A 21,556-nucleotide genomic window follows, 5' to 3' on the forward strand; every position below is an offset into this window, starting at 1 on the left:
TTGTGTTATTTGTTTTAACAATTGTTCTTGGTAATTTATCTCATACCATTGGAAAGCCTTTTTTTTTCTTTTTAAATGAAGCCACATTTGTAAGGAAAATGCATTTGTGGGGTGAGCAGCAGAGTTGAGTATGGCAGCTGAAAAACTTATCTGCTGGCAACAAACAGCTTTTCCTGCCATTTACTCTTGTTTGGTGTTTATTGGATTGGACGATTGAAGTCTGAAGTAACAAGACATATAGGCGATTTAACTATTTATTCATTTAACAAATAGGAACCTCAGTAGCATGTGGCTGAACCACACAGCCACAACAGCCTGGTACCTCCCCCTAATGCTTGTTCTGTGGGATGGCACCACATTCTTCAACCAGCATTTGTTGCGACTCAGCTAACATGGTTCATCAACAGCACACCGAAGTTGAACTAAAAGTTCAGTGGGGTTGAGGTCAAGACTGCGAGCAGGTGATTTCATCCTCTCCACTTTCAAATTCTCATGGTAGTCTCTGATAAACCACTTCTACGGGGGTAGAGTGTTGTGATCTTGGGGCCTTGATTTGATCCTCTTGTGGCTATGGAAGCTACTGAGGCCCCTGCTTGATAAATAAATAAATTGTTAAAGTTGAAATAAAGTTAAAGTAGCTTTACATAATTTTATGACTTCAAAACACTGTGCTGGTGGCTCATTTTGACAGTACACCAACAATCATTCCGCTCCTTCTTGGAGCTATTGTTGCCATGCAGCACCACAAGACTGAGAAACTGCACTCTATCATTTTTCCCCAGCCTGGAGCATCACTTTACAGCAGCATTTTGCTTTATGGGACTGCATCAACTGGATATCACAACACTGGCCATTTTGAACATGAACCATTTAGTAATGGAACTTTAGACTGCAAATATGGCACATTTCTTCAGACTCAGGGATTAGCAGAGAAGATTTTGTTAGTTTTTTCATGGGCACAACCCACATACTCAACTCTCCTGCTCAACCCACAATGCATTTTCCTTTCAAATGTGGCTCAATTTGAAAGGAAAATTAACAGGTTTTCAAACAGAATAAGATTTGTTGCTAAGAAGCATTGTTACAACAAAGAAATAATCCACCAAAGTTTATATATTCTTGGGTTAGAAGTATCAAAATCGGGGCCTGAAATAAAGTCACTGATCAATAAGGAATATATAAGGAAACATATTTATTATGCTTAATGATAAAAATCTTTTCTCGCAGAGCTCTACATTAAAACCGGCCAAATGTGGGTTTAAGTTCATTTTAATGGGTATAAGTGAAAACTTAATGGCCAGTTTGGCAGATGAGGAATGAAGCAAACACTTTCAGTGCTATCACTACATTTCCCATCAACACTTTTCCATGACGTATCACACACCTGTCAGCTGTGTGCTTACGTTAGCGTGCGTAGTGTTAACTGACTGAACAAAGCGCAGCTGAATGAGGAGAAAAATTTAAAGTGACGTGTAGAACAATAACCAGAAAAAACATTTGTCTGTGAAATTTAAAAGCTAACAAGTTATATTTCTATTTGTTCATTATATGAAGACAATAACCAGTACACAACCTACAGTCATTTCTTTCATTTTAAAAGCTGTACAAGTCAGTGTTGAAACTTGGTTCAAATAATCTCCTATAAGATCCTACTACTTCTCTTTATCCAAGGAATTTAAGCAAAAGTATTTGCTTCCCAAACAGTCAAAGAATCTACAAAAATCTACAAACTTTATTCCTTTGTCACAAATATATGAAGCATTGTCAGAAAATGGAGCTATGGATCTGGATCTCTTATCTGTAGACTGATACAGATACATGATGCAGAACAGTGTTTAAATGCTCACATTGCATCAGCTGGAAGCTTCCTGCAGGCTGAAGCATAAACTGAATTTTTAGTTATCTGATGGAGTGTTGATTAGAACCTCAAGCAAAAAATAATCTCCAGATGTGAGATGTTTACTTTTATTTATTTATTTCTTTTTTATACACATACATTGACAACCAAGAGAGAAATTTGGGGTAGAGGTTAAAGATGTGACTGTTATTCAAGAAACCCAGTTAGTCTCCTATTTAGCCCACATGTTTCCAAACTTTTGTTAGTTTGAAAACCTAAATACAGCCGTCAGACATTGTCTGCTGTTACGAAGCTTCTCCATCTGTCCTGCTGACCAGATCCTCCTCCTCCTCTGTAGAAGAATCAAACATGGTGGACAAGAGATAGAAACCTCCCACCGAGATACATCATGTCTGGCAGCTGTTCTAGAACAAAATGTACCATTTGTGTCCTTTGAATACAAGACGTTTTTTGTTTTGGTTTTTCAGTGAGATGAAGCTGGAATGTCAGAGGAAGCTACCAGCTAGGAAACAAAGATAAAAACAAGGCAAGTTTCAAATATTTATATGGACTATAATCATAAACTGTGAACTCTGCAAAGGTTTTATGGTGCAGGAGTGTATGGAAGCCCAATTCCTGCTGTTTGCAACAGTCTCTCATACATATGAGATCAAAATCATTATTATGAGATTTTAAAAAAGTCATAATTATGAGATTTAAAGTTGTGAGATAACAATCTTGTAGGTTCTTTTTTTCTTAAAATAATGACTTTCTCATAATAAATTTTTAGCTCATAGAATTTTTGAATCTCAAAATAATGAGCTACTTTACCAATATTTTAATTTGCAAGTAATGGGAATGGGCTTCCCTTAAGAAGTTAACAATTTAAGTGTCTGTGTTTGTGGTCATGCCCTGCAGCTCCACTGTAACACAGACTATTTTCTTATTAATAATCTTTGACTGTGTTTAAATATTTTACAGGTCTCCTGTATGAAAAAGGCCAGACACATGAACCATTTCCTTCACTTACATACATGCAAGGTAATTACAGCCCTGAGTAACACACTAACCCTTCAACCAGAAAATCTGCTGATGCATTGAAATATTTCTCATACTGGGGCCACAAACACAAATGGACTTCTCAAACTTAATATGCTCCTGTGGGACAGATGCAGGTGTCCCCATAGACACATATATTTAAAGCAGAAAAAAATGGACCAGAGGCATCTTGACAGTGATGTAGAGACAAGGCCAGAGGAAAGTCATTACTGTAAGTACCAACCCCCTCTATAATTGAGCATTCTTGGAGATAATAATAAAAATATGGTCATAAGCCAGACACACACACACAAACACACACAGACATAGTTCAACAAAAGGAACCCCGTCCCTCCTCCTCCTACCCTGCCCTCCTGTCAAGTCCCATGGGATGAAGGACAGAAAAGCCTGCATGGCCCCCGGACATTTCCCGACTCCTTCATCCATCCAGCCCAGTCCGCCTGACAAACTAATGGAGACTAATCAACTGTCAGGGCAAACTCACTGCCTACTACATCTCCCTGCTTCCCGTAGCATCCGCCCTCCTCTTCTGCAAACCCCCCACAAACCCCACACCATCATTTAAGACTTAACTGTCAAAGGCAGAAATAACTGATGTCTATATATAGCATTCAGACTACTTCCAGGCCTGGTGCATACACAGACGCCAATTTGTTTCCCATTAACTCACCTTAACCTTAATGACTTCCATTATTGTTTCACCTTAATCTCATTGTAATCCCACACCTAATCTTAACTTAACCGGCACCTTTGCCTCACTGGCGTCTGTCATTAACAGATCACATTCCTCCTTTATAAATCCACATCTTTGATATTCAGACAGAGAAAGTAGCTTTTTTTTATAAAAGAAGAGGAAGAATAGGCTTTATTTTCATCATACAGTGTCAGGTATAATGAATGTTGGTGTTCCATCCACCTACTGAGCAAACACTGATGTAAGATAATAAATATAAAAATATTACAAAAAGAAAAATGTATAAATATGTAAAGATGAAACACAGTCTAACAATCTGGCATTTCACTTGTAAATTAAAAACATTCATGTTTTGGAGAAGACTCCATTTGAAGACTATCTTCTTACATCTAACATCTACAAACCAACACACTTCAAAAAGTCATTAGTCTTGTTGTAGATATTCAAAACATAAGAACTGTAGTGTGTGTTCTGTCTCCTCTCCTTAGGTAAACAGAACAGGTGACACCAAAGCATTGTTATTTAATAAATAAATGTAGTGTGTTGGTTGCACATCTATGTGTACATTTCTGGTAGGTTTGGGCAGGATTATTTCTCCAGGCTCCGTGCCTGAACGTCAGCCTGGCTGAAATGATGTGTTTGTGGTCAGTGTTCACTAGCCAGCTTTTCTGTGTGTAGTAATTCCAAACACACTGGTTGTTTTTTGAAACTGTGTACTACACTAGTCGTTCCTGATTTAGCCTAATTGTAGTACACAGCATGTCATATGCAGTATCTGCAGAGAAAAATATCCAGATGATGTACTGAAAAAATATTCTAGTATGCATCAGACTACATTAGATCACATGTAACGCAATGTTTTGCTGTGGTTTAAAAACTAAGACAATATATTAATTTATTTACTTACTTATTCATTTATGTATCTATTTATTTATTAATTATTGCTCTTAGCTATGGCTAGGATCTACTTTTAAGGATCTTTTTGATACTCTCTGTCAGGTAAGCAAAGATTGTGAAGCAGAATTCACCAAGCATTGGATTGTTAACCCACTAATAGTGGGTGTATAGTAATGCATAAACAACAAAGTTACTTCTCACACTATTTTAAAAATCAGAATTTAGTATTATCTCAGTAAGAGAAGCTGATTTAGGGCATGTAGGTGCCTTGTAAGACTGGTGAACCGATTCACGAACACTAATGTATGTTATCTTGGGGGTTGGTTTGAAATGGCTGAGAATCCCTGCTTTAAGTGTGAGGCTGGATAACTGTCAGAGACTTCATTAATAAGGAGGTTAATGTGGTTTTTAACGCGCCTCCAGCATGCACCTCTGACCATCAATGATGCTGGAGAGAGTGAGCAGCAGCAAGTTCCTGGGTGTGCACAACACAGAGGACCTCTCTTGGACGATCAACACCACATCACTGGCCAAGAAAGCCAAACAGCACCTCTACTTCCTCTGCAGTCTGAGGAATGCTAGAGCCCCGGCCCTTATCAAGTTTACCCACAGAGGCCCCATCAAGAGAGTACTGACCAGCGGCATCACCATGTGGTACGGAGCCTGCATCACGTCCTGCAGGAAACCCCTCCAGCACATTATGAGAGCAGCTGAGAAGATTGTCGGTGTCTCTCTCCCCTCCCTGCAAAACAACTACACCTCTCGCCTCACCCATGCACTGTGAGAGACCCCACCCACCCATCACACAGCTTCATCAGTCTGCTGCCATCAGGAAGGAGACTGCGGAGCCTGCGGGCCAGGACCAGCAGACTGAGAGACAGCTTCATCCACCAGGCTTCAGAATGCTGAACACCCTGGACTTTGACACCCCCCATCAACACTTGAACTTTTTACACCCTTAGGAACAAGCACACAGCCACTTTAATCACTAACCAGAACATAACACAACTGGATCTTCTTTTTTTGCACTATAACCATAAACATATATTGTACTGACTGTAATTTGTCTTGTCTATTTATCACTTTGTTTTATTTACTTAGTGATAGTACTAGTTTTAGTTGTTTTGTTTATTGCTTACATTCTTGTATTTCATGCACCAAGGTTTGAGAGAACCACAATTTCAGTTCTCTGTATATGCTGCAGAATTGACCATAAAGCTGACTTTGACTTGACTTGTTTTTTGGTGGATTCGGTTCACCACTGTATTGACGCACCTACATGCCAAAAAACAGGAAGTCAATGTATTCATGTCCCACAAACTGACCAGATGTGATTCACAAATGAGACCCGTTTCACATGTACAAATGGATTTACAAATGTCAAAGTTGCATTGTACTGCTGAAAGCATTTACATATTAATTATTCTTTATCATTTACATGTGAAATTAAAATCTACATTTACAGAGAAAACTCTACATTACCGTAAAATTCTGTATTTTTGTAAATATGAATTTAAAAGTAAATATGCAGATAAACAATTGTAAACAAAGGTATTTATTGGTCAATGTATATACAGTATTTTCTGTTAAATCAGTCGTACAAAAGCCCACAAACAGACGTCCTGTGTAACTTCATCCACAAAGTGACAGGAAGCGATGCATAAATGTGCAAAACCCACTTCCTTATTATGCTTGGATTCACGTGTCAAAATGTTTGCTTATCATTCCGTAAATGTGCATTTGATTTTACACACCGCATATAAAGATTTAGCTGTGGATAGTGGAACATTTGTGGATCATAAAACACATTAATGGACTGATTTGTGTGGGTTACAATTTTAAAATATCAAAGAAAATTTCTACAGTTTTAATTAAATGTCTTAAATATACAGCAGCTCTTTTATCTCTTTCTCTTTTTATTTAGTTTTGATCTTTACAAGCTCGGAAAAAAAATAAAATTAAACAAAAAACTACCTGCTGCAGCCAGAAACCATTCCACTCAGAATTCATTTATTCATTAATTAATAATTCATTTAAATTCTTTAGATTCCAAAATGTAAAATATCCCAACTTTATTCCGCCTGAAGTGAGCTGAGGTTCATGGTTAATACTAGACCTTTCTATCCAGCTGACAATTTTAGAATTTTGAGGCCCTTTTATGTTAAGATTACATCTTCAAACACACATGAAAAACATGAATGCTCCTCTTAAGACAATAACAAAGACACAAAGAAGTCCCCGAGCCGTCTGCAACTCAGGAAGCAACACCCACCTTCCATCTCATAAACACCTCAGACTGAATGCAGAAAGACGAGGAGGGGACTCTAGTTAGTGTGCAACAGTGGACAGCTGCTGTCTTTGTAAAGCAAACAGATTTGTTTCCATATTTCCATGGACCACAGAGGAAGCCTCAGAATTTCTTTGCCTGTCAACAGCATCTGCATATCAACACTGGCTTGCAGCTCACCAGCCTGGTCAGAGAGCACAGCCAGGGTCTCACCAGCTGAAACAAACTGAACACAAACAGTTTCCTGAGGATCAAACCTGTGACATTCAAAGAGCAGGTTTTCTACTCTGCAGGACCTTTTTACTTTGTTTGCATCCCCTGCTAAGTAGGATGGACTCTGCTATGCATAATTTATGGCCGCCAGCAGGATGTTTGACATGGATCTGTCTGGAAAGTTCCATGTCATTAGCACAAAGCATGAACTGTCTGAAAATAAATTAGAATAGATGCTGCTAAACAGACAACAAGCACTAATTAACAGTAAGTCATTATAAGAAAATTGTGATGGAAGTTAAATCTGTATACCATCAGTGATAGATCTCTGCATCTGAGTCTTTAATGTTTCTCTCCTGGGGATAAAGTATAATGACATTTTCAGAGAGGAAGCTGACAGATTAATTGTGCTGGTGGTAAAACACTGCACCCAGCACAGAGGCGTATATCGTGCTGCAGATCAGCGAGTTAAACCTATGAGATACTGATGCCTCACATGCAGTGATATGATGCAGCAAAAAGCTTGGAGCTACTCATATAATCTCAGCCGTGCATGTGGACAGGGTAGTAAATGACATTTTATATGTCAGCAAAACAAAATGGCCATAACATGTCTGCTTAGTGAAGCTGTAAGGATCGCAGATCTAAAAATTAAAAAGACAGAACATAAGACAGAGGTGCCCAAGTGCAGTCCTCGAGAGGTACTATCTTGCAACTCTCCTCCAACACACCTGACTCAAATGGCTGAATTCACTCCTCCACATGTCATTCAGCTCTGCAGAAGCCTGGTAACGAGTCAGTCATCTGATTCAGGCGTGCTGGAGAAGGGATGCATCTAAAGGTTGCAGGTTAGTAGCTCTCGAGAACTGGACTTGGACACCCCTAGGATTCAATCAGTTTAAGGATCTCAACCAACTGGTTAAAGTCCATCTTACCGTCTTTTCCAATCAGAAAGTCCAGGTAGCGGTATGTGTATGACACGCCCACTTTGGTCTCCACCTGTGGTCTCTTTAGGGTGGAGTAAATCTTCCCTGGACTGTTCTCCTCTGATGCTGGTTTCATCTTGCGAAGCCCGCAGCCCATGGCTCCAGAGTTTGTCGGTTACTCAGTGCACAGACGCTGCCAAGCAAACAGAAACACTGTCATGAAACAGATGCAAAGGCTCATGGGAAATGCATATTCAGCAGGAATTTAACCTTTTGCAATTGCTGCCCTTTAAATTCTACTAATGTGCTTCACTGCCTGTGTTGTGTTACATTTAGACAATGTTGTTGGTATGTTCTGTTCTGTTTTAATGTTAAAGTTTGCACTGTGAGTGTGGAGGAGAGTACAAGGAGAGTTACCCAAAACCACAAAAAGACTTTTATGCTATAAGGTACTACCAGTGAGCACAAACCATTTAATGTGGTTGAACTATTCTATTTTTTCATTGTGGTAAATCCATGAATGTAACAGTGCTTAGTCAATAAAAGGAAGTACAGCATTTTCGGTTTTTGGTTTAACAGAAGTATCCATACAGCTAACAGAAAAATGTATTGATAATTGATTTTCTACAAGCACAGGAATCACCAACTCCGGACTTCTTGGGCCAGTGTGCTGCAGGTTTTAGATGTTTCTCTACTGCAACACCTGATTTAAATAATATAGCTCCCCAACAACTTGCTGTCATGGTCTGCACCAGCCCCTGGTGTGTTGCAGCAGGGAAACATCTAAAATCTGCAGGATACTGGCCCAAAAGGTCTCTCGTTGGTGATCCCTGGTATAGCAGATTTCATGTGTCAGACAATTCAAAGTGCTTTACATAAAACATTAAGGGTATTAGAGCAAGGTGCAGAAGAACTATTCAAAAGTACATTAAAAATAAACTTTAACTTTAAACTTTAGTTGGAATAATACATAACATTACTCATTTACGTGTAAAACTTTTTACCCCCCCCACCAACACTCATTCATTAATCTTTCTCGAGTCTGCTTACAGATCTGACTTTTACTCTGTAAATATAACTGATTTGTGGCGAAACTAATTATGACATGCTGCACACAACATGTTCACACTCACATGAACATTCATACACTTATACTTCCATCATTCCCCTGGGATTTTAGAAGGAAAATAAAACCAGAAGAACATATAAAGATTTCTGCCTCTAGATTAAATAAAAAACAAAACACCACTAAACAAGCTTGATTTTTTTTTTTTTTTTCTGGTCCCTTCAAACTCATTGCCTGGGAGACCAAATTAACAACGACAACCATGGAGGAAGAGGAGGTCTTAAAGACTGGGCATTATGGATGCTGCTTCACTCAAATGGTTTGCGACAGCTTGACTGCCTCTTTTCAGAGGTTGCATCTAGGAGCAAGTGAAATCCTACGTGCTTTTGATTAAACGCAAGCATGGACAGATGGATGGCAGCGATGCCCTCTCCTTCCTCTTCGGCTGATGAGCAACCTTTTGTAACCTTATTACGCTCCTTTCTAATTACAGAAAGTTGCAGGGCCGTAGCCAAATCTGTCGCTTCAGAGACTGCAGGACAGGAAGTGAGGAGAAGGCGGGGGTTGGATGTAGGAAGGAGTGGGAGGCGAAAGAGGAAGCGAGCAGACGGGGGCTCCGTTAATGAGGTGAACTGCAAGAATGGAAAAGGTGAGAATCAATCAGGAGAGAGAGGAAATGGGGGTTGCCGGGTTGGAGATTGTTCATCTGAAAATGGGGGGTGGGCAGCAGGTAATGCATGGTAAGTAGAGTCCAGAGACAGAAAGAGCATGCAATTAGTCTGCTGAATAGAAAATGGGTGATCAGCATATGACAAGGGTGCCAGGAGAGGAAAAAGGAGTGAGAGATGAAGCAGGAGATTCATTACGGTTGTCATAAAAGGCAGTGTTTCCAGTAGCTCTAACATGAATGTGTGTGTTGGGCTTTATGAATCACAATCATATCTGTACAAGCTTAAGAAATGGGCTGCAGGCTGGTGGGCTTGTACCAAAATGCCTGCTAAAAGCCTCTGTCTGTGTGAACAAAGCTTCAGCGGTTTTAAATGGCTTCAGCATGTTTCAGACAAACTAAGATGTTGTGTCTTTGCCTCACAGCACTTGCAATGAATGGATTGTGTCTTGAATCTGATTTTAAGAACAGAAAAAGCCAAGCTTGAACTGCAGAAAATGGCATGGTCAAGGTCCCCAAAAAGCTCTCCAGCACCCCGTCTTAATTTGTCACTCAGGATGCTGTGCTGCTGCTCACCACACAGCATCACAAATGACTCTGCCATCCAAGAAAACACAACATAAAGAGCTTGAATTTTTCCAAGTCTTGGAGTTCCATTGTTGCCTACTTGTAAATAGCTTTTATTATCTTCTCCCAAAACCCGGGGGACAGAAGGCACAACAAGAGAGAGGGCGAGGATCTGTCATGTAGTCTACCAGAGACGGAGAAGAAGCAGTCAGAACAATAGCACTGGGAGGAAGAGGGGGGTCGTGGGAGGGGTGTGAAAGGAAAATAAAGTGGATGAGGAAAAAATAAAGAGGTTTGTATTCGCATCGCTTCTTGAGACCGACGAGGAGGCGATGTGAGGTAGGAGTATTTTTAGAGCTGAACTGACAGTGGAAATGTGTTATGTTTATGTTTTCTGAGACACTTTCTTGCCCAGAACCTCTCCTCAGAGGTGGGAGCTCTGGGCAATTGCAACCTCCTCTCACCCCGCCTCACCTCCTCCTCACCCTGGTGTATCTGGAGGTTGACAGGCAGGGGCCTGGTGAGCTTTGCATGGAAGGCAGACACGGGGTAGATATGGAAAAGAGGAACAGGAAGAGGGCAATTGATTTCCCTTTTCCTGAATTAGCAACGATCCTCTTTCCATCTTGTTCTATGTTTTGTCTCTTGCTAATGGCATTTTTAGGTTTTATTCAATAAGAAGTTTTATTCAATAAGATTCTCTTCTCATAGCTGAGACTGATGTTGAGCTGCTTTGTTGTAGCTGAGTTGCACTTAGCTTTGGACCTTTCAGCCAAAACATCCCAAAGCACTTTGTGTTGTGTTGAATGTGAGAGACAACATCACTGCTGAGTGTTGCATGTGTCAGTCAACAGGAGCCTGTCAGTCGAAGGTTTACTTTCTCTGCTCCGCGTGATCACTGGTGTCATGGCCTGGTATATCTCTGGGGATTTGGCACACATTTAAAGTTGAACTCATTGATTTTTCAGACACTTTGAAGTTCTCTACTGACATATTATCACCTGATGCAGCTGATATCACTCTAATCTCAGCAAGTAATTACTTGTTAAACAGTCATGAATACAAGCTAACTGAAGCTATGCTTCTGCCAAGCCGACAGGTGGAGAAAACCCATTTCTAAAAAATCTGAAAAGCTTTTTCAAAGCTATAAATTATATTATTTTAAAAAATGGTTGGGCCTTTTTTTATAGATATAAGTCCAAACAGATGATGTTTTTAGAGGAATCTGTTTTCATTCTTCCTAAATCCAAGACTTAGCTGCTCAGCATGGTGGATATCTGATTCTTTTCTTCATATATTTTCAATAGGAGGCAGCTCTGAACTGCAGAATGAGGTATCTTTGCACGTTTGAAGCTCCATACCATTGCAGATGCTGACTTTTCCAGATTTTCCCAAAAACAGCTGAAACATGGACTCATCTGTCCACACAACATGTGTCCACTGTCTTTTTGTCCACTTATATTGTCTAGAATTGTTGTATGGCTTCTTCCTTGTGGAACATGGTTTCAGGTTACATTTCTGGATGCGCCACATTTCTGGTGGACTGTTTTGAGTGAAATAGTTTTCCAAGGACTCCTGAGCCCTTACGGCATTTATTGATCATGTTTTGATGTTTTTTTTTTTTTGTTAGTTTTTTTGTTTTGTTTTGTTTTGTTTTTTGTTTTACTGTTAAGTGCTGCCTGAAAGCTCAAAGGTCACAAACATCCAACAAAAGTTTCAGTCCTTGGCCTTTACACACTGAGATTAAATCAGACTCCCTGAATCTTTTCACAATATTCTACTCTGTAGATGCTGAAAGGCCAAGGTTCTTTACAATACTGAGTTGAGAACTGTTTTTTTTTTTGTTGTTGTTGTTGTTGTTTTTGCTATAACTGATGATTCTTCAGTGAAGTTCATCACAAAGTTTTGAACCAAGACCAATCCTTGCTTTAAAAGACTAAACCTTTGGTGGATGCTACTTTTATACCCAATTCTGACACCCTAACCTGTCACCAGCTAATCTGCTGATTGCAGTCTAAATATTTCTGTCTTTGCCTCTGTCTGTTTCTGGCATCATTTTTTCATTTGTGTATATTTTCTAAATACACTGAAGCTGAACAACAAAGTCACTGAAAATAATCAGTTCAAATTCAAAGGTTCAAATAAAAGAACCATTAATAGATTTAGTTGTATTTGCGAAAACTTTCTGGAAATGCAATTTGTATAAGCATAGCTTTTTTTCTGAAGGACAACCCCCCTCCCCACTGAACCCCACTAACATCTGTTTTTTGTCTTCAGTGAGAGAGGTATAATCACCACTGTGTGTAGGTCAAATCACTCTGCAGCAGTTGCTTCAGTTTAAATTAGCAGTGATGGTAACATAACATCCAGGTGATGATGCAAATTGTACTGTTTGAGGCTGCAAAGGTGACCCCACTGAGTACAGGTTTACACCTCTTTTTCCTCTAATTTGTTTATTCTCATCAACCCTTTTTTCTTATTATTGCTATTCCTAAAGTTTGTAGCTAACCTTGTCTGTCTAGCTTTTGGTGTTCTGCAGATTGCACACACCAAACAAATGGGATCATTATCATTTGAGAGCAAAATCCTCAGCTTGTAAAACTAAAACAATGAAACAATGAGTTAAATTAAGCTTGAAGCCTTGAAGAGCTGCAGATTTACATGGCATGTCTTTGTGCATCTTTCACTAAAAGGGACAGCCTCCAGACTATGCCATTTGGTTAGCCATTCATGTGAAAATGTTGGCTTGCAAGGTTTTAAATTGAAGTTATTGTAATTATTAAAATGCACATCAGTGTGGAGGATGGCCATACAATGTCCCTGTCTTCAGCTTACTAACGTTGCAGCATCATTGACAGCTCTTAATGCTGTCTGACTGAGATCTTCTCCACATTGCAGAACCATGTAAAGCTTTGATAGTAACATTACTGAGATCAAACCCAGCAGCTTAGCCAACTTCAGAGTGGATTAATGGAGAAAGACAGCGTTTGGACACTAACACTGGGTAATTAGGACATTGTGTTCTTTTCTTCCTCTCCATATAGTCTAATTTTTATGCACTTCTTTCTCCTCATGCTTTATCTCTTTAACTCTTTTTGTCTTTTTTCTAACTTTTGGATCTTTTTAATGAGACAACTTTGTTTGCTGGTGGACACTGCTGGTCTTGTACCACACACAGTTTATTGTAAGAAGTCCGGTACAGGAAATGACATTTATAAAAATTATCAAAAAGACTAACCACAGCCATCCAGAAAGTCTGGAAACATAGTTCAAAGAAACTGGAACCGAAGGTTTTTATTAACATTTTGTCTCTCATAGCCTCTTGGATTTGTGAAGTTAAAGTGTTTTTTCATTTTGCCTGTAGTTTTGGAGTATTTTATATCTGTAGGCTGGTTCATTAGCTTTAAATCAGGGGAGTAATCATTTTATGTCCAGTTTGTGTTCGCACATTTTTAAAAACAAAGAGCTTTTGTTTGTGCAATAAGTTGAAATTTCAACAGGGTGTAGGCACAAAATTTTTTATGGTGACTAAATAAATTATGTGTTAAAATACAGGAAGTTAGTTACTGTGCTCCGTTTGCTCATTTACTGCTGGGGAACTGTTAAAGTAGATTAGTAGGGCAAGTGCCCGACACAGTTCAGGTGTAACTAAGCTTGGTTCATTGTATAAAGGGGAAAATCCCCTGTCTTTGGTGCTGATACACATAGGTGTTGAAAATGAACCATACATCACACAAAAGCATGTGCTTTCGTAAAAGTCCATCAACTGCAGCTTAACACTTAAAATCCTGATTTTAATTGCGTTACTTTCTCATCACACTCACCCTCAAAATTCCTGTATTCCCATTAAACTCATACCTTCTTATATAAATGGTGAAGATCCAGTTGATTCACTTGAGCTTGACTGGGCCCATTTAAATGAATTCAATTAAACTGGCAAAGTTTAATTTAACGAGTTCAGTGAGTTATGATTTTAACCAGACTCCATAAGTTGATGGGAAAATAGCAGCTTGTTCAATCTAAACAGATTTTAACTGTAGATGGGTAAAAAAAAAAAAAGAATAAACAACACACAAATGTCCACATGACAAACAGTGGATTATCTGGAAATGTCGCAGGACATTTTATTGATTTGTCTAATAGCCGAGTGTCAGAGGTGTCCTTCTCTAATCCTTTAAGGCTCAGCATCACAACCAAAAAGCTCCACATGCTGTGGTTGGAAATTCCCCTTCTACCCTTTTCTCCTTCCTGCCGGGCCACCTCCAAGTCTCAACTGAGATGACGGAAAAGAAAAGAGAAAAAATGACAATGGACGCCAGTACAGGATATTAATCCTTTGACCTGTGAAGTTGCATTTAAATGCACCACAGCAGCTGACTACTGTAAATCTCTGCAGATTCAGCAGATCAGAAACCAGATCCTTCCTCATCTTCACTCATTTACAATGTAGAATAAACAGAAAATAAAGCTTCCTGAGAAGCTTCTGCAGTTATCTTTTCTTTTTTCTTTTTGTGTGTGTGTGTGTGTGTGTGTGTGTGTGTGTGTGTGTGTGTGTGTGTGTGTGTGTGTGTGTGTGTGTGTGTGTGTGTGTGTGTCTTTCATGCTGCTGTTGGAACATAAAGTGAGGTAAGAGACAGGAAGGCAGACAGACAAACGCAGAGAAAAACAACCTATTTAGACTCCGAGGCCACTTTGAAAGGTGGACAAGCTTATCGAGAATAGATCACTCTGAGTCACTATCTTTCCTTTCATCCACCCACTTTTTACTCGACTCTAACATGCAGGCTTAAAAGAAACTTAGGTAAACAGCAACAAAATGACTACCTAATCTACCTTTCTCAATCTTGAAGCCTGATTACACAAACCTTGTGTCCTGTTCATGAATTAAGAAATCAGCTTACAAGAAAAAGCCCATTGCAACCTAACAACTCAAGTACATGTAAATGTGGTCAGCGTATAGTTCAGAGCTGATACTATTAACACATCCCTTTTATTAAATGAAATTAATGCCATCGTACCCAGAAAAACTAATTCGTTTGCTTGATTCTGTAGATCAAGATAGACATAGAACATTTTTCATGCAGATTTCTGCTGGAAATCAAAGTGCTCACTGGAATCCATTTTAATAAATGAATATGAAGGCAGTGGGTCCATTTCCAGCATTAAGAACATTTTCAAAGGCACCATTTAAACCAACCTGAGCTCACAGCTCAATAAAGGCTAAAATACAGCAATTTCATCTGTTCCATACAGAGATGGAACTTAATTCTTATGATTTAATTTGTCAGCAAAGTATCTCCCTTTACACAACACTGGCCTGTTGGCCTTTACACATGAAATCCTATTCTTGATTTGTTAGGTTTCATAACGGAGTAGGCTCATCCTTTGCAGCTATGACAGCTTCAACTCGTCTGAGAAGGTTTTCCAGTTTGTTTATAGGAATATTTGAGCATTCTTCTAGAAGAGCATATATAAGGTCAGTCACTAATGCTAGACAGGAAGCCCTAGCTTAAATTATCCACTCTAAACTTAATAAACAGGAGGTCTATTTTTGAGAACAGATGGCCAAACTGGGCCAAAATGCCTATTTTGGAGACTTCACCTGAAATGTCTACACTAAAACCTGTTAACTCATTATGATCTGATAGCGGTTTAGAGCTACAGCTGCATCATTCAAAGAGGATTTTCATCCTGTTTTTTTCAGTCAAGCCTGGAACTTTATTCGTTTGTGCTATATGCCATCTTCATTTATTCTTCACCAGTAACACATATACTGATATTAGTATTCAGTTTTTGAGAAGAGGCCTGAAATACAGACACAGGGCTCAAAGGACTAAATCATCCCAAAGGTGTTGAGATCAACTCTGACCAAACCACCTCACTCATGTCTTTATGGTCTAAAAGCACCTGAATTCAGCCATTTATAGCAATATAGTGTTAATGTGCCAATATAATGTTTTGATGCGATGACGTCCATTTTTGCCGTGTTGCTACTGTTTAATTGTCTACAAACACTTATGAATCTTTGATGCAAGACATTTCTTGCTTGAAATGTGTAGTTTAACATTCGCCCCATTATTGTTCTCCCCTCCCACTCACAATTATTCATGTTTCACCCACAAATAATCAAAGTTAGACATTAGGAGTTCATAGTTAGGGTAGAACTAAATAACGTGGTTTTATAGTCACAAAAATCTACATGACAGCGGCTCACAAGCTGTGATCCATCACAACTAAACTGCCTTTAGGTATTTCATTTAGAAGCACATTTTTTTCCTATTCTCTCAGCATAAGAAGTTAAACTTCTGAAGTTATTTTTCTATAAAAACTAAATCATTGTGGTAAAATTACCCTGACTGGACGGTGAGGATATGTCCGTGGCTCAGTCGAGAGGACAGGAGCAGAAGACTTAATGCCACATTTTTAGAAATCAAGATTACAGCTAAAAATGAGAAAATTACTTGCTCCATTCTTTCAGAGAGATGATGAAAGAAATCCCTAAATGAGAGATTGCACTCTAGTTACAGAAGCTAGAGGAACAAAGGCTAACCCAGATTTGACATCTTGGCTGCAACGCTCCACTGCACACTGATTAAAAGAAAAAAAAAATCAATTAATAAGTTTTTATGAAGAAAAAACTAATTGAACTTTCAGTGAGTGCCGGTATTACAAAAAGCCTGCTGCATTAAGGAACACAGCTGAAAACCTTTAAACCGAAGACATCTCCGCCATCTTTACCGACTCCCAACAAGAAGGCCATGGGTGCCAAAGGTGGAATTGCTTTTCAGCTCATTGAATTAGTTATTTTTGCATTGAATAACAAGGACAATATGTCTTGCTGAGGATGAATGTGACAAAAACATTGAGGATGAAGGATAATGAGTGAGGCAGAGAGAACAGGTGAATAAACAATGTCTATCTGAGGATTTTCAGTGCGTCCATGGTGTGCGACAGCCTTGCCTCAGCTCGCCTTCCTGCAGTCTCAAGGCCCGGTCTGTCCACACACACACACACACACACACACACACACACACACACAAAAATCCACATATACACTCTGATCAAGGGAGCTATTGCCATGGGAACCAACCCCTCTATGACTATTCCCTTCTCCGGAGAAGAATAGGCACCAATCTCTCTCAACCTGTTCCTCTTTCATTGTCAGATTCTCCCTTTCTTTCTTTCTTTCTTTCTTTCTTTCTTTCTTTCTGTCTTTCTTTCTTTCTTTCTTTCTTTCTTTCTTTCTTTCTTTCTTTCTTCTGAACCCCATGAGCTCTCATCCCACCTCATGTTTAGGACACGTTTTCCTCTTTTCCTCTCATCCTCTCTCCTGTCGTCCATGTACAGTAGAGAACACTGTTCTCCTCTCTGCATGTTTTTAACAGTCATGATTTTGGTTTGTCATATGATGTTTCCACGCTGGGATTTGTACTTTCCTCACAAGCAAAAAGCAAAAACATTATCGAAGCTCAGCCGGCTCTGAAATGTTTTCAAAAGAAGGATGGTTTGTCATGTTGAGAGTGAAGAGAGGAGAAAACCTGAAAAAAAGAAAAAGGAGAAACTTCTTTGTTGCTCCCCTTTTTCTATTTTCTCTGAAACATAGAGGAGTTGGCGAAGATTTCCCGTGAGTGACTCTTTGCTTTCTGTGAACTCGCTCCAGGCAGGTCATTTTTTATTAAAGCCAACTTCTTAGATTTTCATGGACCCCATTGACATGTCTATGTTGGACATTAGCCAATCAATACCGCTGCAATTTTCCCCTTTACAACAGGAGTCAATTTGCCTTAGAGATATTGAGGGAGTTTTTTTTTTTTCTTTCTTTTTTTAAATTTCCAGTTCAAGGCTGAGCATACTGGCTGAATATTGGGTCATGTGATTCATCTTGCGTCCGGCCTGAATAACTTTCCTGAAAGCTTTAATCTCTGTCTCCCTGGAGAGATGTAGAGAAATGACTCTGCAATCAACAAGGGGGAAACAATACATCAACCAACTTCGATTTAAAGATCAACCAGCCAATTTCGTAGGTCCAAAGTGGAAATATTGTACAAACATCGATGCAGTGATCATTTGCAAGACATGTTTAAGAAAGGAAATGTGGCATTGTTTATATTTGCTTATTTCTAACTATCAAAATGTGCTATTTGACTGTGATATAATGTCAAAGAAATGCTGTGTAAATATAATAATGTCAGACTGAACTACTTTGGTTAATAAGTTGTAAAAATATTCAGGTGGAGACTCTAAATAGGAGTTTGTTTTTGTTTGTTTTGTTTTGTCACATGATGTGAACATTTTAAAGCTCAGTAAACAGAATGTGGTTCAGTGAGTTTTTATAGATTGTTTTTCATTTCTTTGTCTGACTGAGCTCAGGATGTTATTTTTGTTGCTATAGGCCGATATCAAACATCCCCTTTCTTAGTAAAATGATAGAAAACTCTGTCTTTAAACACTTACACAACTTCCTGACACAGGACTCGGTTGTTTCCACCCATGGACTGGTCAGTTATGATTGGTTGTCTTTATTGACTGCTTCCTTTTGAACAAGATAAAAAAAAAAATCTGTTGAAAATCCAACTCTTTATTTGTCCCCAAGAGGCAATTAAAAGGCACCCATTATTACCCATAAAATCACAATTAAATATTTGTGATGTAAACTACTAGTTACCATATGTCTTTAAAATGCACTATAATCCAAAATCTTATAAGTGTGGAAATTTCTTCCAACTGATTGTCTCATTGTTGCTCTTTTTTTTTCTTTAATTCCCATATCACTTTTAGGAATTACTCTGTCCATTAGCTAAACCCACTTTATCCTAAAGTGTCACTCGGGACTATAACTGTAACTGTTGCATCACCTGTACAGGAATTAAACCTCTATTATGAAACCATGCTTCAGGGTTTCAAACTGCAGCCAAAGCTGCAGAAATTTAAAGCTGTGTAAAAATATCTACCCTAAGATACACCCCAAATCATTCTGATTATGACATGATCTGGTTTTTTGTTGTGTCTGTCTGTGGGTGTTTTTCTTTATATATACTAAGTGGAGCAGAGCACACATTATGGTTTACATCAACCAATGCTTGCCAGTTACCTTAATCAAATTTAACACCCCACAGAGGGATTCACTGCACTGCAAATTTAGCAGTGTATATTTAACACTTTAGGAGTATATTGTACACCAATTTCGGTGTTTATTTGGGTCCAAAGTGTCAGTGTACATTCTACACTGTTTGCAGAGTTTTTTATCAACACTAATCTAGAGTTAACTGACCAACACTATGAGAGTAAAAATTAACTCTCAGAGCATATATTCTAAATATATTTCAGTGTTTTTTGGTCACTATAAAGAGTAAAAATCTAATACAACCCAGTGTTTTTTGGTCACTATAAAGAGTAAAAATCTAATATAACCCAGTGTATGTTGTTCACTACAAAGAGTAAAAATCTAATATAACCCAGTGTATGTTGTTCACTATAAAGAGTAAAAATCTAATACAACCCAGTGTATGTTGTTCACTATAAAGAGTAAAAATCTAATACAACCCAGTGTATGTTGTTCACTATAAAGAGTAAAAATCTAATACAACCCAGTGTATGTTGTTCACTATAAAGAGTAAAAATCTAATACAACCCAGTGTATTTTATTCACTATAAAGAGTAAAAATCTAATAAAACCCAGTGCATTTTGGTCACTATAAAAAGGGTAAAAATCTAATATAAAAGAAATTCAGCGCATTAAAAAAAACAATGACAGTATAAATGCAGGGCACCTCACATTTTATTAACATCCTGGCATATGCAAACACAGTTGTTATAATTCATAACATAATATTCATATTTGCAAATTGTATTACATTACAGTGACCTAAAGAATCGGTCTCTTCACATAAACACATGAACAGGAACGATATAGTGATCATCTCTGTCAAAGCCATAAGTTGTCTGCAGGTCAAATGGTTTAAAGAACTTAAGCTGCTCGACTTTCAGCAAAGATAGATTTCCCCCATCTCCCTCCAAGACATGGTAGGAATGAAAATGCTCTGCGAAGCCAAGTGTTTCAAAATCTTCAGTTACCAGAAAATATTGTCCGCCAAACCCAACAATGTTTTTTATTTGACTAAATGTCGGCATCCCCTCCTCTATTTTTGAACAAACCAAGAGACCTGGGCGATATTCTGTACCATAACAAGTGATCCAAGAGGCCACATCTACTTCTGAGTCAATGTTATCATGCGTCAAACTTTCTGCAATCATTTCACCATTTGCAAAGTTTGCAAGTTTCACTGTTTTCACAGGTCCACACTCAATACTTTTAAAAGGTAATGATTCCCAGTGGAATGCTATAGCCATTTGATGTTTTTGGGCAAGAGATTTTGTTATGTTTTTGAAATTTTTGACAGTGTTTTTGAAAAATTTATGTTTTGCCTCAAATCTCATTGCCCAAAAATGCAGAATGGGGCCTATTTTTCGAATTGATCTTGCATAATGGATCATGAAGTGGTGTTTGGGGATTAACCTGCGATTTGGGTACAGTACTTTGAAAAGACGATGATGATCAATAATGAGGTGTTTCAGACATATGGTCATGCCTTCACTAATGACTGGAGAAAATATGATATTAATAATTTGCAACAACAGCAGTAGCAGTCGCCAGTGTGCATTTCCTTCTTCCACAACATCTCCAAACATCAAGGGCACATTCCGGATCAAACAAAGAGTCTGAATAGCATTGAGACCTATTCCATTGCCAGTCTGTTCTAGGTTTACTCTAGTTGGGCGGTTCTTCCGCTCAAGATAACCATAGTTATATGAGTATATCCTATTACTTATGTCCTGGTGACATAGGATGTTGTTCTCTGAGAAGTATCCAAAAAGCAGTTTTATCTCCAATTGTGCCACTCCCTCCAGCACATCGTGCATGATATCAACTGCGTAATTGTCAGATACATTGAAGTACTCCAAATCATTGAGTAAGCATGTTTGCTTAACTCCAAAAAGTGAGGTCAATGTAGGGTTTTCTACAACATCCTTGCAGTGCAGACCATGTAGATCTTTACTGCGTAATGTTATGTTTGAATCATCATCACTGAAAATAGTTTGACACATTTCCTTGTCTGCCAAACAAAAGCGGCAGAAATAGTTTGCACTGAAAGATTCAACGTATCCAAGAAGTGTGTGTAAACCCAAGTTGTCCCCAGTTACTTGTGCTATTGTCCCATGTAATGGTTCATTCAAGAAGGGAACATGAATTCCTTGGGACTCGAGGATTTTAAGATCATGCACAAGAGGCTCCAATATTGCACTGAATCCATATTTTCTGACATCCTCACTATGAAAAAGTGA

The 21,556-nt window shown here is 38.6% G+C and overlaps 1 protein-coding gene across 1 annotated transcript in view; it reads right to left on the bottom strand.

Moving 5' to 3' along the window:
* Positions 1 to 21,556, bottom strand: part of LOC121641337 (raftlin-like) — a 156,646-nt gene that overhangs the window by 120,175 nt on the left and 14,915 nt on the right. The window contains exon 2 of the mRNA XM_041987422.1: positions 7,923 to 8,106. Within this exon, the coding sequence (XP_041843356.1) occupies positions 7,923 to 8,070 (148 nt within the window). The 5' untranslated portion in view covers positions 8,071 to 8,106. The remainder of the gene's footprint in view (positions 1 to 7,922; positions 8,107 to 21,556) is intronic.

This window comes from Melanotaenia boesemani, chromosome 6 (genome assembly GCF_017639745.1).
Source record: "Melanotaenia boesemani isolate fMelBoe1 chromosome 6, fMelBoe1.pri, whole genome shotgun sequence".
Lineage (NCBI taxonomy): Eukaryota > Metazoa > Chordata > Actinopteri > Atheriniformes > Melanotaeniidae > Melanotaenia > Melanotaenia boesemani.